The following is a 17250-nucleotide window of genomic DNA, read 5'->3' as shown; positions in this document are numbered from 1 at the left end:
TAACTAATTTATGGGGCCATAAAAAAGACTCCAGCAAAGCACTCCACAAAAAAGCATGCGAGGAATGCGGAAGTACTTCATCAGTGTCGCAGATGGACGATGAAAGCGACAGCTCCCCTGGCAGCCAGAAAAAGTTAAATAGCCTCTGTGTATGTCTGTATATGTTACATGTTAACATTGGCATTGAATGTTTGCCATATATGTGTACACTGTAATCCGCCCTGAGTCCCCTGCGTGGTGAGAAAGGAGGAATATAAATGCTGTAAATAAATAAATAAATAAGACCTTTAGCATGTAAAGGTGGGAGAAACAACAATTAGACACACACTGAGCTTGCTTTTTTAGTCAGATTTTGATTGCAAGTATGAAGAAAACTTTAGAGCTACTCTCTAATTCTACAAATAGGGACAGAATTAAAAGTTCTAATTATTACAGATTTCCTTTTCAAAAATTGTGAGTTCAAGCACTACCAAAAGGTGTTCCAAATGCCCAATTTTTGTCGATCTTACATATTCTATGAGTTATTCTTGTTTGCAGACACAACACACGATGAACCAATCCCCTTTTACTGGTAATATCAGGTCTCTCTCTCTCATCAGATCTTAAAGAAACCAGGGAATTTCTTCAAGAATGGGCAGGCTTTGATTGCAACCGTGACGGGTTGTGATACCACTGGGACCAAAGTATATCTGTCACTATCAGGTATGATGAAAAGAAAAGCCTACTATATTAAAATATTGGAAAGGGAAGTGCCAATGTCTGTGTACTGCAGTTTTGTATTTGTCATTAGGGTCCTGAAAACATGTGGGTGTATATACATTTATTCAAAGTATTTTGCATCATTTCCCAGCCCTCACTGGCATTCCTGGCTCAGTTCATATGCCAGCAAAAGTGAATGGATATGTCACTGATGCTTCCTTCAAAGGCTGAAGCAAACTTAAAGGGCATCTGCCAATAAAGTAGTTGTTATATTGTTATTTGTCATAGTTTTGGAGACATAAATTTTGTTTCTGGACAGTGGTACAATCAGTGCTTAGCACCAAATAATGATGTAGTGCTGTCTGCACAATCAATCAGAGGAGGACTCAGGCTTGCACTCCCTCTTCTAGATGCTATTTGTCAGAGAGGAGGACACTGGTAGTATTTTGTTTTGATTGCATGAGTTATTGGTTTCTTGAGTAACCAACAAGCCAGATGTTATAGATTATAAAGTTACCTTGTTAAGGTAACCACAGTTTGTTGTTTGGCATCATCTCTGGTATGTGCCCAACAACAAGACAAGATTCTGTGAAATTGAGACTATATGTTGCCAATTTGATTGTGTGGAGGCTGGAATTGTATATGAATAGAAGGCCTGCAGAAGCATCTTCTGGCTTGTGCAGAAATAATCAAACCATGATTTAATGGGATTCACAAAGCAAGTACAATGTCATTATAATCCAATTATCTGGTGGTAAGCCATGTTGAATTCTGTGAAATTATTTTCTTTACGTATAGAATGGGTTTCATGTATTCTTTCTGCTATTGAGTTCAAAAGTGGATCAAGTGTAGTCAGCTCCTCCGTATTCCCCCAAGTTGTTTTTTTTTTCTGGCCAAGAAAGGGAACAAATTGCCCTCTTGGAAAACTCCAAGAGAGGACATTTATTTTTAAATGCAATGAAGATGGCTTTGTAGGGACCCAGTAAGAAAAAATTGGCCCCAGCTTTGTCACAGTTGCCTATCCCAAATATCATCTTTTTCTTTACATCAGAGTTTCTCAAACTGTGCTCCTCCTGATGATTTGTTTTGGACTTCAGCTTCCACAATTCCAGTTGGTAAGCTGGCTGAGATTTCTGGGAACTGAATTCCAAAACACCTGGAGGAGCACAGATTGAGAAACACTGCTCTACATCAATACAAAAGGAGTTCTAATGCCATACTCTAATCTGGACGAATTTTATGTATGTGGCTAATGTATGAGATGGGAATTTTAGTATAAAAACAACTACAGAGACATAGATGAAATCAAGTACACTACTCGTATGTATGCCATGGTATGTGTAGGGGTATTTGAAGTTGGGATCTTCACCCCCTAGGATTAGCAGGCTGCATTTGCTGGTTAATGATAAAAGATTTGCACCAGCTGCATTGGTCTTTGTGTCACAGGAAGACCAACAGGGAATCCCACTTGCAGGGGGACTGGGTAGGCCTATAGAGGTTGCAAAGGCCACAGTGAAGAGCCTAGTCTGGCATTAAATTCCCCCAATAGAATAATGGGTGGAGGAGTGAGATGTCTAGAATCATGGATTCTAACCCAAATTTCAGGTCTGTGGTATTGGGGAGGGGGGGGGGTGAGAGGTGGAATATGCACATTATAAGATGCCTATTCCTGTAACTGAACCTTACAGCCAGAACTTAAACTACATTGGTTTCAATCTGACAAATACCTCTATATTTGTATTTTATTTTAAGAAGACTAGATGTATGGTATATGTTGTGTTTGCACTGTCTGTTTTTGATAAGGCCAACTGACTAATTAATAAAATTAATAACATTGATTGGTTCGGTTTGGTATAAAAAATAACTAATTTATTATTCAACTGCTGTCTTCCAGTAATAACTCCCAAACAGTCAGAAAAAGTTGTTGAAAAGTGCTTGCTTGCTTTTGACAGTTTTCAACTATGTATTCATGAAGGTTCAAAATCCAACACATTTAACATTCAAGCATCTTGACATCTAGTGTGGCCAATAATGTCTAATAATTTCTTTTGAATCTCCTTACGACAGGCGCTTACTCTCTAGAGAAAGGAACCATCACACTAGGCTGCATAAAGAGTGTGATTCCACATGTTGGCCTGCAAGTTACGCTTCCATTTGGAAGGATTGGCAAAGTTAGCCTTTTTCATCTCAGTGACTCATATACTGAACAGCCACTAGAAGACTTCAGCGCTGGAAAGATCGTCAGGTAATAGCTTTCTGCAAAAACAAACAACCAAAAAACAAAAGCAATTTTTTGAAAGTAGGGAAAATTTCATTTAAAAAGGATTTCTTGTCAGAATAACATGCACTTGTATGTGCACTCAGTCTGACAGAACATTTCAGGGCAATTGCAAATGTTGAAGAAGTCTACATTTTAACTTCTGATATATTTGTGTGTGTGTGTTTGACAGGAGCCTTCAGGTTCCCATCCTGTCCATAAATTATTTCTTTTCTTAAACTTTTGAACTTCATTCCCAAATGAATTCAAAACTATTTCTCATTCTTCTTTTAATAAATTGCATTCCAAATGAATTCAGGTCCAGGAAAGTCCAAAAGAGACTTGATATAAGTTAAGTCAAAAATCAAGAGTAGAGAAGGTGCATATTGTTTGAAGAAGGGAGAAGCAGTAAAGAATAGAACAATAAAACAACCACCTACAAGGCATTTGCCTCCAAAGAGGGACTTTAAAACTATTTTACTGCCTTCTGGAATCACAATAAAGAAGGGGAGGGAATGCTAAAGCCAAGATGAAGCCACAGTAAAACCTACCTGCCTGGTCCTGACCACGTTTTGCATTGCTTGGTTACATAGAAAGGCCTCTCAGATCGGTCTCAGTAGCTCACAGGAGCCTATGGGTGAAAGTTATCCTTCACTTGCACCCTTTCTATATCATTCAGACTTTATGAGTCACAAACAGCATGTTGATTTGTGCTTGGAAGTAAGAACCATACAACAGTTTAAATAAGGGACTCATATGTTTTCTATATATAGCTTAAATAACAATCTGCCAAATTTTAGGCCATAGTTTCAGAGCCCTTTCCAAAGAAAGGCCTATATAGAGTCCATTCCAGCATTCCAGACATGAGATAACCAAAATATTTATAACCTAATAGGGATATTATCTGTAAAGGATGGTCTACAAAAGTCCCATGTTTTCTTTTCCCCACATACAGATGTTATGTCCTTTCAGATGAAGATAAAAAAATTAAAGTGTCTCTCCGGCAATCCAGGTAAGGAACAGCTCTTTGAATATAGACTACAGATATATATATATATATATATATATATATACACACACACACACACACACACACACACACACACACCCTATGTGACACCAACGGCGCTCCATGCAGTCATGCCGGCCACATCACTTTGGAGGTATCTACGGACAACGCTGGCTCTACGGCTTAGAAATGGAGATGAGCACCACACCCCAGAGTCAGACATGACTGGACTTAATGTCAGGGGACTACCTTTACCTTTTATGTGACACCTTATTGTTTAAATAATCAAAAATAACATAAATTGTCCAGGTATTTCACATTTAGTGCTTTAGAGTGTAACATTTGCCCTAGAGTATAGCTAAAAACTAATTCCATTGCAACTAGAAATCAGATAAATATTTGGTGAAGTTGACATTTGTTTTTAGGATCAGATACACAAAGAAATCCTGCACTCAGCTTTCTACTGTATCATTGATTTTACATTTCATATTTTCCATAACTATGAAAGGTGACACCCTATTGTTATCTTAGAACGAATATGGAGATTGTTATCATTCCTTGAATTTCAGATATACTACTTTACATTCTCAATTTATTTTGCTCAGCAAGGAGAAGGGAATTTCACCGATTTCCCATCTTTATCTTAGGGTAAGTCCCAAGAGCCACAGTAAGGTAGAAGATCCTGAAATCGCATCTCTTGATAATGTTACAGAAGGTCAGCTCGTCAGAGGCTATGTCAAATCCATCGCAGCAAGAGGCATTTTGTTTAGGTGAGTTTGTTTGCTGTCCTTAAAAGTTAATTTGCTGTTAATGTTGGTTATTCAGAGGTAGTGAGTCTGACCTCACTACCTCTGAGGATGCTTTCCATAGATGCAGGCAAAACATCAGGAGGGAATACCTCTAGAACATGGCCATATAGCCCGAAAAAACCTACAATAACCAAGTAACAAGTGATTTCAGCTTTTTTAGTATTTGTCTAGCAGGCTTTCTGCAGTAAACGGAGAGCCCCAAATTTTGGGCTGGGCTTTAGTACAACAGGTTAACTGCAAGCTGCAGTAAATCTTGCGAACCAAAAGGTTGGCAGTTCGAAGCCCAGGTCAGGGTGAGCTCCTGACTTTTAGCCCAGCTTCTGCCTACCGAGCAGTTTCGAAAACAGCAATGTGAGTAGATAAATAGGTACCGTTTAAACGGGGAGGTATTTAAGGCACCCATAGGAAACGGCAGAAAAATGCTGGCGGTTTGATCAAGGAGAAAGTTTACTAACAAAGCTCTTCAGCAGGGAAAGCGAAGTGACAGCACCTCCCCCCCCCCCCCGGTGGCTGGAACTGAGCACATCCTCCAAGATGCCCAAGATGGGAAAGTTTATATATACCTCTGTCTATGTACAGTTGTCTGTCTTGTCAGTGTATAACAGCATTGAATGTTTGCTGTATATGTGTTTTGTGATATGCTCTGAGTCTCCTTCGGGGTGAGATGGGCAGAATATAAATACTGTAAAGAAATAAATAAACACATAACAAAATTTCTTTTGTTAAGGTACATGAAACTCAGTCTACAGGGGCCCTGCCATTTAATTTGTCTTGTACAAACTGGGTACAACTTTATGTAAATCTGAAGGAGAGCCTTTAGTCAGGATTACAATGATTTATCTCTTGAAATAAAGTTGAGCAGCTGAAATAAATGTGTTCTTCTGTTTCCAGATTGTCTGATTCTGTTGTGGGTTGCATCCCGTTGCAACGTATCACTCCCGTCTTTGTGCCAGATCATTCCTTGTGTTCAAAATACATCCATCGGGGTCAGCTCCTCACTGCCAAGGTCTTCTGGTAGGTGTGAAGTTTCTTGAATGGAAGCGTGATTTTCGGGTAGCAAATCTAGTGGAGGGACAGGAAAGCAGTAAGATTTGAGGGCTAAAGCCTGGCACTGAGGTATTACTAAAGTACTGGGCAACTAGTGTTCTAGGAGCAAATATCTGTATAAGGAGCCCTTGATATCCTCTGGTGTTTGGTTCCAGGTCTACCCTCCCCCCCCCCCCCCCCCAAGATACCAAAATTTGTAATGTTCAAGTCCCAGTAGTAATATGGTGTCCCTTATACTATATAACAAAATTTGAAAGATTTTCTATTCCTGGTTTGAAAGTGTTATTTCCTGTTTAATTGTATGGTACTTACTTTGAAAGTGGTTGCCACAAATTACTGTATATACTCTATTTTTCAGCCTTTTTTTAGGCTGAAAAAACCCGCCTCAGCTTATAGTCAAGTCAAAAGTTATTTATTATTTTACTGGGTTATTGTTTTTATTAATGTATTACTTTACTCTATTTGTCGTTGTTATTATTACATTTTCATTACCTTACTATTATTATTATATTTTATTATATTTATTATTTTTCTCTATTATTATTATTAAATTTATTATTTTCTCTATTTATTATTGTTATTATTATATTTATTAGTTTACTCTATTATTATTATTACATTTATTATTTTAATCTATTATTGCTGTTATTACTTTTTCATTATTTTATTCTATTATTCTTATTTTTATTACATTTATTATTTTACTCTCTGTATAATTATTGGAAGGATATGTTAGCACATTTACATCGAAAAAGGTTAGAATATTGGTTTAATCGGAGTTACAGTTTTATGTAAATATTCAAAAACATTTAACCTACTGATGCCCCAATTAAAGTAATTTTATTGGTATCTACTTTTTATTTTGAAATTTGCCAGTAGCTGCTCATTCCCCACTCTTGGCTTATACTCGAGTCAATATGTTTTCCCAGTTTTTTTTTTTTTGTGGTAAAATTACGTGCCTCAGTTTAGATTTGGGTTGGCTTATACTTGCGTCTATATGGTATATTAAATTGGTTGAGACTCTCTGAGATATTAATTGAAAAACTATAGCAAAATGTGCTGCAAGATGTCCTGCATAATACAACTTTTCCATGTTTTTATGATAGAACCAATTAGGATAGAACCAACTTCCTCTCCTTTCATTGTCATGATAATAATGACTACATGAATGGGTGGCATGAGACTGAACAAGTTAATGTCCGTAAAGCATGTTGCATATTTAATAAAGCATTTTGTAGATGTTGTGTCCTGCTGAATTCTTTCTGCCCCTTCCTTTATTTGTGATCTAATTCTACAGTATAAATAAAGCAGAGAATGTGGTGGAGCTCTCCCTCCTTCCTGAAGACACTGGGAACCCATGTATCATCCCAGAACATGGTTCTGGTGAAACAGACACACACTTAATGAAGACAAGAAAGCGAAAAAGAAGAAATTCAGAAAACGAACAGGTATTTGTCCTGGAAGGAGCATTGAGCCTGATAGAGACAGAAACCTGCATGTATATTTATCACATTGCATAACTGAATGATTCTTTTGATACATATATTTTTATACATATGCACTTTGATCAGTGTTTTTTTTTTAAATTACGATTGTATTACCTTTTTCTTAAAATAACAGCAAGTAAAGCCAAAGAGAAGAGCGCATCGTACTGAAGATGATGATAGTGGTGTTGAAATCTACTGTCGGGAAGAGGAAGAGGAAGAAAAGTGTGGGAGGAAATCGAAGGTAAACCCTTGAAGAATGGAAAGGGTATTTTGGCATGGCTAGAACAGCACTTTCATTTTGAATAGGAGTATTCCACTATATGTGGAGGGGCCCCCTGGTAGAGCAGCGGGTTAAACCACTGAGCTGCTAAACTTGCTGACTGAAAGGTTGGCGATTTGAATCCGGGGAGCAGGATGAGCTCCTGCTGATAGCCCCAGCTTCTGCCAACCTAGCAATTCGAAAACATGCAAATGTGAGGAGATCAATAGGTACTGCTTCTGCGGAAAGGCAAAGTGCTCCATGTAGTTATGCTGGCCACATGACCTTGGAGGCATCTACAGATGCCGGCCCTTTGGCTTAGAAATGGAGATGAGTACCACCCACAGAGTTGGACTCGACTAGACTTAATGTCAAAGGGAAACCTTTACCTTTACCTTAGAGCAGTGCTTTCATTTTGAATAGGAGTATTCTACCATGTGGGTATGTATGTAAACACAATTTTTTGTTTTTCTCCCAGCAGAGAAAAGAAATTTCTAGGCTGAAGGTTTCGACAAGCTTTACATGGGAGGAGGGCTTGAATGTGCTGAATGCTGCCATGTTGAAACCAAAGGAAGAAAGCTCTGATAGTGAGGAAGAGGATGATACAGAGACCATGGTGCAGTATTGCTATGTCATTTGCCTTGGACTTGGTTTATAAGCAACTAACATTCACGTTTATTAATCTATTAACTTGGCATTTCAGTTCTTGTTGGTCTAGAGAAAATAAAGAGAATGCTTTGCTTGCAAAATTAAAATATTGTGATATGATCAGAAAAAAATGAAAAACAGCTGTATCAGGATCAGAACTGCCTTTCTTCTAGGATCAAGTTCATGCTAGGGTTATTTTACTTTTTGTTTCTTAGACTTTTACATACATTTTATCTGTGTTTTATTTTTTGAATGTTTTGCTCTAAAAAGATGTTTGTATAAGCAGTTTTATTTTCACTTATACCTACTCCCTAAAACTGTCTTTCTGTGTCTATCCTTACATATGTAGTGCTGGTGGTAAGAGTAGGTTTAAATGTTAATTAGGACACTGCACTCTTACAATAGTGTATCTAAAAGTCATGCTCCTTCTCCTCCCCCCTCCATTTGTTTTTAAGACCAAGAAACAAACAAAGAAGAAACGAGAGTTGGAAAAGCAGAAGGCAGAGAAGGAACTCGCCAAACTTGAAGCTGCCTTGATGGACCCCAACCGGCAGCCTCAGACAGCAGACGATTTTGACCGCTTGGTCCTTAGCAATCCTGACAGCTCCATCCTCTGGTTGCAGTATATGGCTTTTCATCTGCAGGCCACAGAGATAGAGAAGGCCAGAGCTGTGGCAGAAAGGGCACTCAAAACCATCTCCTTTAGGTGAAACATCTCTCTTCTTAATTGTTATGCATCAGCTGTCATTATCACTTTCCATTCTTCCTTTAATTGTGCGTGTGTGTATACATACATTCATAGACCTTCAAGGAACAAACATGAACATGGTAGGGTGCTCATGCAAAAATAAATCACTTAGCCTAAAAGGTGCTGCTGGATTTTTTCTCTCTTCTTTATTTTTATGCAGAAACAAATTAAGATAGCTATCGCTTTGAGCATCGTTCTGAGTTTTAAATTGTTGTTTTATGTGCTATTAGTTTTACTTTTAGTATTGTACTGTGTGTTTAATTTGTGTGTTGTTTTATCATATGTAAACTGCCTGAGTCCCTTCGGGGAGATAGAGGCGGGGTGGCCCAGTTTGGTGATCTGGAAAATAAAGTAATGAGAAAGTGTTGGTTTCTAATCTATGTAATTTCTTTATGCTTGTGGGTAAACAGTATTTCTTGCTGTTTCTTTGTCAGTTGATGTGAAAATTGTCTGGTTTGCCTACTCTGGAACATGCAACATATCATTGTCCTTCTTTAGGGGTCCCTTTCAAATCTATATCTCTCTGTGTGTGAATCATATCTATCTATCAATGGCCTTAAGTTTTTTCTGTTGGTCATGGGGGTTCTGTGTAGGAAGTTTGCCCCAATTTTGTCGTTGGTGGGGTTCAGAATGCTCTTTGATTGTAGGTGAACTATAAATCCCAGTAACTACAATCCCAAATGGAAAGGTCTATTTTCCCCAAACTCCATCTGTGTTCATATTTGGGCATATGGAATATTTGTGCCAAGTTTGGCCCAGATCCATCATTGTTTGAGTCCACAGTGCTCTCTGGATGTAGGTGAACGACAACTCCCAAACTCAAGGTCAATGCCCACCAAACCCTTCTAGTGTTTTCTATTGGACATGGGAGTCCTGTGTACCACATTTGGTTCAATTCCATAATTGGTGGAGTTCAGAATGCTCATTGATTGTAGGTGTACTATAAATCCCAGCAACTTCAACTCCCAAATGACAAAATCATTTTTTTAGTAAAAGACATACATTGGGTTGTTAGGTATATGCTGTCCAAATTTGGTGTCAATTCGTCCAGTGGTTTTTGAGTTCTGTTAATTCCACAAATGAACATTACATTTTTATTTATACAGATTATTATTATTAGAAATGACCTGATTAATTTTTTGGATAGATTGTTCAGAAAAAAGGCTGAGCTTTGGTCCGTATTCATATGTTTTTACTTTCAGAGAAGAACAAGAGAAGCTCAATGTATGGGTTGCCCTGCTGAACCTGGAGAACATGTATGGCACAGAGGAGGCACTAATGAAAGTCTTTGAAAGAGCTGTTCAGTACAATGAACCTTTGAAAGTCTTCCAACAGTTGGCAGATATCTACACTGGCTCTGAGAAATATAAGGTGAGTCCAATTATTCTTTTTTATTGTGTCAGAAGCGACTTGAGAAACTGATGCTATAAATCACTTCTGATTGTTGAATGTGGCAGAAAAAAAGTTTGGTTGTTCTTGGGAAGATGTAAACTGATCCAGCTCGATGCCAGATTTCTTTTTCTTTCTTTTTTTTGAGTTATCATGCTAAGGTTGTTAACTGTAACAGCAGCTTTATTTTTTCATGGCTCTTCCCAGGCAATACTAGGATATGGCCCATTGCTTTGGGTATGTGGCTGAATACCAATTTCTACTCCAAGATAGCAAATATTTCAGTTGTAATAATAACAATTGCAATTAGAGCGACATAAGTTGTTGACTACTTTCTTTTAAGTCAATTGATAATAGACTGACTATTTCATTTAATTTAATTTGCTGGAGTTAGTATTTCTGAGTAAGATCTAGAGTAGACATTCACCTTCTGAGCAAATGAGAAGAAATGTAAGCCTGGAGAGACCTGCTTGTTTCTGTCATCTATTCAGTGCCTCTGCCTCAGAGACCCTAAGTGCTGGGCATACTTTACCTACAGATATACCGTATATACTCAAGTATAAGCTGAGTTTTCCAGTCCCTTTTTTTAGGCTGAAAAAGCCCCCTTGGCTTATACTTGAGTCAAGGTTATTTATTACTTTACTCTGTTATTATTATTTTTATTACATTTATTATTTTACTCCTTTTATTATTATCGGAAGGATACGTAAGCACATTTACATTGAAGAAGGTTAGAATAATAGTTTAATCAGAGTTGGACAGTCTTTTCTTAAATTATAGTTTTAAGTAAATATTCAAAAATATTTAACCTACTGTTAACTCATTTTCTTGGCGTCTATTTTTATGTTGAAATTTACCAGTAGTTGATGCATTTCCCACCCTGGACTTATACTCAAGTCAATACATTTTCCCAATTTGGGTCAGCTTGTATTCAAGTATATATGGTACACTAGTGATTTTCACACTTTCTTGAAACCTAGGAGGCTGGGTGTCCAACATTTATGTACTTAGTGGAGTCTTACATTCAAGCTCTCCGCGTTCATTGAAAAGGAAGTCAGATAATAATGGTGGCTTATTTTCTTAATAAAAACAAATCAAAAGCATATCTCCATTTTTAGATTGATCTTTTCTCATCTTTCAGGAAGCTGATGATTTGTATAATACAATGCTGAAGCGCTTTCGACAGGAGAAATCTGTGTGGGTGAAATACTCCACTTTCCTTCTGAAAAGAGGCCTGCTGGAAGCAGCTCACAGACTCCTCCCTCATGCACTGAAATGTCTGCCAGAAAAAGAACGTAAGGACCACTCGATTTTCTTCTCTTTTGGACAGCAGTTGCTGGGCAGCTGATGCTCTTAACCGCATGGACCTAGCATTGAAATTCCTTATTGGTTACTTGGCTGTTGGCAATAAAATCTAAGAAAAGCAAAATAGGCAATATTCTGAGCATTTTAAGACAGTACTATAGCAACATACTTAAAAGGAGGCCTCCTGGTGGTGCAATGGGTTAAACCGCTGAGCTACTGAACTTGCTGACCGAAAGGTTGGTGGTTTAAATCTGGGGAGGGAGATGAGCTCCCCCTGTTAGCCCCAGCTTCTGTCAACCTAGCAGTTCGAAAACATGCAAAAGATCAATAGGTACCACTCTGGCTGGAAGTGGTAATGGCACTCCATGCAGTTATGCCGCCACATGACCTTGGAGGTGTCTATGGACAATGGCTTAGAAATCTTTGGCTTAGAAATCGAGATGAGCACCAGCTCCCAGAGTCAGACATGGCTAGACTTAATATCAAGGGGAAACCTTTACCTTATATTTAAAAGCTTTCCTTGTTACCTCTCTCTTTCTTGATTTGAGTTTTAAAAGAATTGGGGTTTGTCTTGAATGGGACTTAAGCACAGTTTCTGACAGATTATCAACAATATCTGCAATGTATGTGTGTGTAACCATTTTTAGATCAAAGTGTTTACAAATATTTCAAACAGAGCAAGGTTTCCTATCTTGTTAATATACTGAAATTAATCCAAATGTTAGAATGAAAAAAGTCTTCCAATTTGTACATTAAACAATACACATTTTTGTTTGATTTGTACCCCACGCTGACCTGGTATGGGACCAGAGTACAACTAGAATCTACTTGATACAAAGGTGGTTGTTGTTGTTGTTGTTGTAGTTTTTAAAAAACAACCACATTATGGAAGACTTTAAAAAACAAGCAACAATTGGTTAGTTTATTGTAAGAATTTCCTAGCAGGGAACCCTGATTGCTTTCTAATTGCATGTTGCCAGAGTAACCTCAAACTTGTAAGTAAAGGCAGTCATGACTAATGGAATGCATTTTAAAACACATTCTTGTTCTGCTGCAGATGTGGATGTGATTTCAAAGCTGGCACAGCTGGAGTTCCAATTTGGTGATTCTGAACACGGGAAGGCCATTTTTGAGAACACCCTGAGCACATACCCGAAACGCACGGACATCTGGTCAGTGTACATAGACATGATGATAAAACATGGCAGTCAGAAGGAAGTGCGGTGAGTAATAGCATCAAAAGGAAGTCCTAGACTTTCGAACGTTTAAAGAAAAGGTGCAATTACAACACAGGAAATGTATATCAGTCTGGCATTTAAGACAGTTTGGGAGATAAAGTTTATGTAAATAGATATCAACAGCATGAAAGGATGTCATAGAACCTTTATCTGGCCTGTCATTTGCAATGGGAAGCCTATCTCATATTTTCTTTTGAGTCTTGCTTGAAGATAGAGAGCCTAGATTTGGGGGGGGGGGGGGGGGGGGGTTGGGAGCTCCATATTGTGTAACTACTAAGCATGTGCATTCGGACCAAAAGGCATTCTGTTTTCGGATGTGTTTCTTTCTAACCCCCCTCATTTCATTTACTAGAAAGTTATCTGAAAGGGAAGGAGTGTTTTCCATTTCATTGGGCAGAGATTTGGCCCATTGGCTTCAATGGGAAACTTTTAAAGACTCAGTCCTCAGCCATTTTAAGGTCTATCTGTACGAAACCTATCTCAGTTGTAGACCACATTTACAACTGCAGGCTGGCAAGTTTCAAAAGAATTCGCCAATCAACTTATTTTTCGAATTATTTTAAGTTTTAACCATACATTTGGGAATTGTAGTCACTGGTTGTATCCATTCTCAGTCAATCAGAGCATGGACATTGCCAGGCTTTTAATGGAGCCCCCAGTGGCACAGTGGGTTAAACCCCTGTGTCGGCAGGACTGAAGACTGACAGGTCGCAGGTTCTAATCCGGAGTGAACACGGATAAACTCCCTCTGTCAGCTCTAGCTCCTCATGCGAGGACACATATCATCCCACAAGGATGGTAAAGCATCAAAACATCCAGACGTCCCCTGGGCAATGTCCTTGCAGACAGCCAATTCGCTCACACTGGAAGTGACTTGCAGTTTCTCAAGTCGCTCCTGACACGACAAAAAAAATTGTCTGAGAGACACACAGAGAGAAAAACTTCAACTTCCATCGTGCTCCCTATGGCCACCCTATCCAAGTGCCACTGGGAAAGCAAGTTCCCAGAGCCCTCTCTGGAGGAGGAGGTAACTTTTCAAGAAAAAATGGAAGAGGTTTCTTCTGCCAGGGAGAGGGGAAAAAACCACCACAGATCCCCCTGCCTTAGGTATTTTGTGAACTTAACTCTTTCTGAAAGTATTGTCTCTCAAAAATCAATTTCACTGGTCTTTTCATCTCTTTCCCTTGGTTTTCAAAAATTAAACAAAAATGGCCCTCCGAAAACTACAAATCTTTTTGTTAACAGGGATTCGGGCCCAAGTCTAGTAGCCACTGAAGCCGTAATTCCCTTGTATTGTGATGCGGAAAATATTGGTGACCTATTGCATTCTAAGAAGGTTTATTTGTTGTTATCAATAGCCTATTTCAATATAAGAAATACTATATTTTTGCTTAATTAAGAGCAGGCTGATCTGAGTGGGAGGGGAGGGTGAGGCTTCAAAGAAATTCAGTGAGCCCTCTGCATTTGTGGGTTCTCCCTTTTTGAATGTGATAATTTACAGATTTTATTAATTTGTTGTTCCTGGAAATCTGTAGCCCCCCCCCCCCCCAAGTGCAAACTTGACCATAGATTTGTGTTAGAGGATTTTGAGATTCTTGGAGAGAGCCCTTCTGAACAGCATTCTGCCTTTTTCACAGGGACATTTTTGAGCGAGTGATACACCTGAGCCTCGCAGCAAAGAAGATGAAGTTCTTCTTTAAGCGTTATTTGGAGTATGAGAAGAAATATGGCACAGCAGAAACTGTCCAGGTTGTGAAGGCAGCGGCGTTGGAATATGTGGAATCTAAGGGCGGTCTTGCTGAGCACTGACGTCTAGAGCAAACTTAATTGCTTTCCTTGTATATTGAGATGAAGGACCGATCCCAATTGTACAAATGAAAGTTTTCCTTATAGAACTACATGATGGTCCCAGGAATGGAAAAAGTTATCTGTGACCAAACCATGGCCTTTCAAGAACTGTATATCTTGTGTACCTTCCTCAACCTTTTACATCAGAGAATTGAGATTTATTTAAGTGCTGCTTTTTTTAAAAAAAAATAAAAATTAGAAAGTGGGAGAAAGCCCATTTGTGCTTTCATGTGGGGATGATTCTTATTAAATACATTGAAACTATGTGAGCTTTTTTCTAATCAAAATATCATGGAATATATCTGGTTTCTTCCATTTTAGGCTGTATGTTCTGGAATAATACATTAATGATGTGCCTTGTTCTGCTTACTTCATTCATTCCCTCATGCATACACATTCCAACATAAATCTGAATTAGATACACTTTTCAAGTAGGCCAATATGTATGAGTTAGGCTTACTCATTGATAGCTCATGTTTTATACATACAGGCCTACAACTTATATTTTTCTGGCTTTTCCATAAATACATCTTTATGACTCGAACACTGTGTTTACATTTAGAAACTATTATCCAGTTTGTATAACAGGTGGGAACAATTTTTCAATTCCATACTTCTTTTATAGACACAGTTTAAAACAGTCGTAGCTTAAAATAGTTTCGGTCTACTTGTATTTTTTTTTATTTTGATGATAGAAGCTAGGCAGCAAACCAGCCTTCATTAGCCTAGTTCTCTTTAGATAAAGATTTTGGTTGCTTTCATGCTCATGGTTTTTTGGAAGTTGAGAAGAACTGGATTGGAAAAGGATGTTCCAAATGTTTAAATATCTTTACAAAAACATTGCTCCTTTTTTTTTTTTTTTTTGCAAAGCTGCTTCTGTTTCCATTCCCTATCACCTGAAAGGTAAAGCTAAAGGTTTCCCCTTGACATCAAGTCTAGTTATGTCCGACTCTGGGTGGTGGTGCTCCATCTCCATTTCTAAGCCGAAGAACCGGCGTTGTCTGTAGACGCCTCCAAGGTCATGTGTCCAGCATGACTTCATGGAGCGCCGTTACCTTCCCGCTGAAGCAGTGTCTATTGATCTACTCCCATTTGCATGTTTTTGAACTGCTAGGTTGGCAGAAGCGGGCTAACAGTGGGAGCTCACGCGGCTCCCTAAATTCGAACCACCAACCTTTCAGTCAGCTAGCTCAGCAGCTCAAGAGGTTCAACCTGCTGTGCCAGCAGGGGCTCCAACTGAAGTTATGCTCAACATCAACTGAAGCTATGCCCAAAAGATACTAAATGATATAAACAACAAGCAGGATATGTTCTTTCTAATTATTTACATCAGGAGTTCAAACTCTGTGGCCTTCCAAATTCTAAATGCTTTTATTTATGTTGATTGGGACTGATGAGAACTGGAATCCTACAATTTTGTAAGGGACTTTCTCCCAATTTTGCATATTAATATTAATATGTCCTATAAAAGCAGAAATCACAGGCATACAACATTGCTAAAGGGGAAACAGGCTGTCTGTGTGCAAGTGTATGCATGTATCTTCAAGTCACCTGTTGACATATGGCAACCCGATGAATATCACTGAGTTTTCTTAGGTAAGGAATGCTCACAAGGTGGTTTTACCAGTTCCTTCCTCTGAAATATAGCCTACAGCACCTGGTTTTTGTTGGCAATCCAAGTACTAACCAGAGTTGCCTTGGCATGGCTTCCAAGATCAGATGGGATCTAGTGGCTTTAGGGCCTTATATCAGAGACAAAAACAACAAAATGTGTTGACTTGGTATGTATGTATGTATGTATGTATGTATGTGAAAGAAATGTAAGAACCTCATCTACCATAATGCTATGGAATGTAGTACCTTAAATGTTCTATTTCAAATGACATTCCTGTTTCTTATAAAACTATTAAAACTGGAGAGTGACTGAAATAAATATAGCCAGTTGTGACTGCCATAGTTTTCTAAACTCTGATATATAACAAAGCACAGCATTTGTTATTTTACTTTAGATGTGTTATTGCCAATATATGGCAAAGTGGCAAACATCCATAGAGAACTTTATAGATGAAGGAAAATCGCAACAGCTTTCAAGAACTAAATCAGTGGTTCTCAACCTTCCTAATGCTGTGACCCTTTAATACAGTTCCTCATTTGTGGTGACCCCAACCATAACATTATTTTCGTTGCTACTTCATAACTGTAATTTTGCTACTGTTATGAATTATAATTTAAATATCTGATATTTTCATTCACTGGACTGAATTTGGCACAAATACCCAATATGCCCAAATTTGAGTACTGGTAGGGTTGTGGTGGGGGGATTGATTTTGTCATTTGGGAGTTGTAGTTGCTGGGATTTATAGTTCACCTACAATCAAAGAGCATTCTGAACTCCACCAACGATAAAATTGAACCAGACTTGGCACACAGAACTCCCATGGCCAAAAGAAAGTACTGGAAGGATTTGGTGGGCATTGAGCTTGAGTTTTGGGAGTTGTAGTTCATTT

The 17250-nt window shown here is 38.4% G+C and overlaps 1 protein-coding gene and 1 non-coding gene across 3 annotated transcripts in view; both read left to right on the top strand.

The window, feature by feature from the left end:
- PDCD11 (programmed cell death 11) overlaps positions 1-14793 on the top strand; it is a 41512-nt gene extending 26719 nt beyond the window's left edge. The window contains exons 24-36 of one of the 2 annotated variants that reach the window (XM_067465853.1): positions 600-702; positions 2767-2944; positions 3912-3968; positions 4613-4735; positions 5666-5788; positions 7119-7269; positions 7442-7549; positions 8049-8183; positions 8671-8921; positions 10166-10334; positions 11494-11647; positions 12715-12880; positions 14533-14793. In XM_067465853.1, coding sequence (XP_067321954.1) covers positions 600-702; positions 2767-2944; positions 3912-3968; positions 4613-4735; positions 5666-5788; positions 7119-7269; positions 7442-7549; positions 8049-8183; positions 8671-8921; positions 10166-10334; positions 11494-11647; positions 12715-12880; positions 14533-14704 — 1890 coding nt within the window. In that variant the 3' untranslated portion in view covers positions 14705-14793. Of the gene's footprint in view, positions 1-599; positions 703-2766; positions 2945-3911; positions 3969-4612; positions 4736-5665; positions 5789-7118; positions 7270-7441; positions 7550-8045; positions 8184-8670; positions 8922-10165; positions 10335-11493; positions 11648-12714; positions 12881-14532 lie in introns of both variants that reach the window. The other variant, XM_060768322.2, reaches the window with a different exon arrangement.
- LOC132772434 (U7 small nuclear RNA) lies at positions 4914-4975 on the top strand. The gene has a single exon (XR_009631168.1). It is a non-coding gene; the product is annotated as a U7 small nuclear RNA (small nuclear RNA).
- Positions 14794-17250: the final 2457 nt, after the last annotated feature.

Source organism: Anolis sagrei, chromosome 3, assembly GCF_037176765.1.
Source record: "Anolis sagrei isolate rAnoSag1 chromosome 3, rAnoSag1.mat, whole genome shotgun sequence".
Lineage (NCBI taxonomy): Eukaryota > Metazoa > Chordata > Lepidosauria > Squamata > Dactyloidae > Anolis > Anolis sagrei.
The sequence above is the reverse complement of the archived record's forward strand: the minus strand, read 5'-3'. Positions and strand labels throughout refer to the sequence as shown.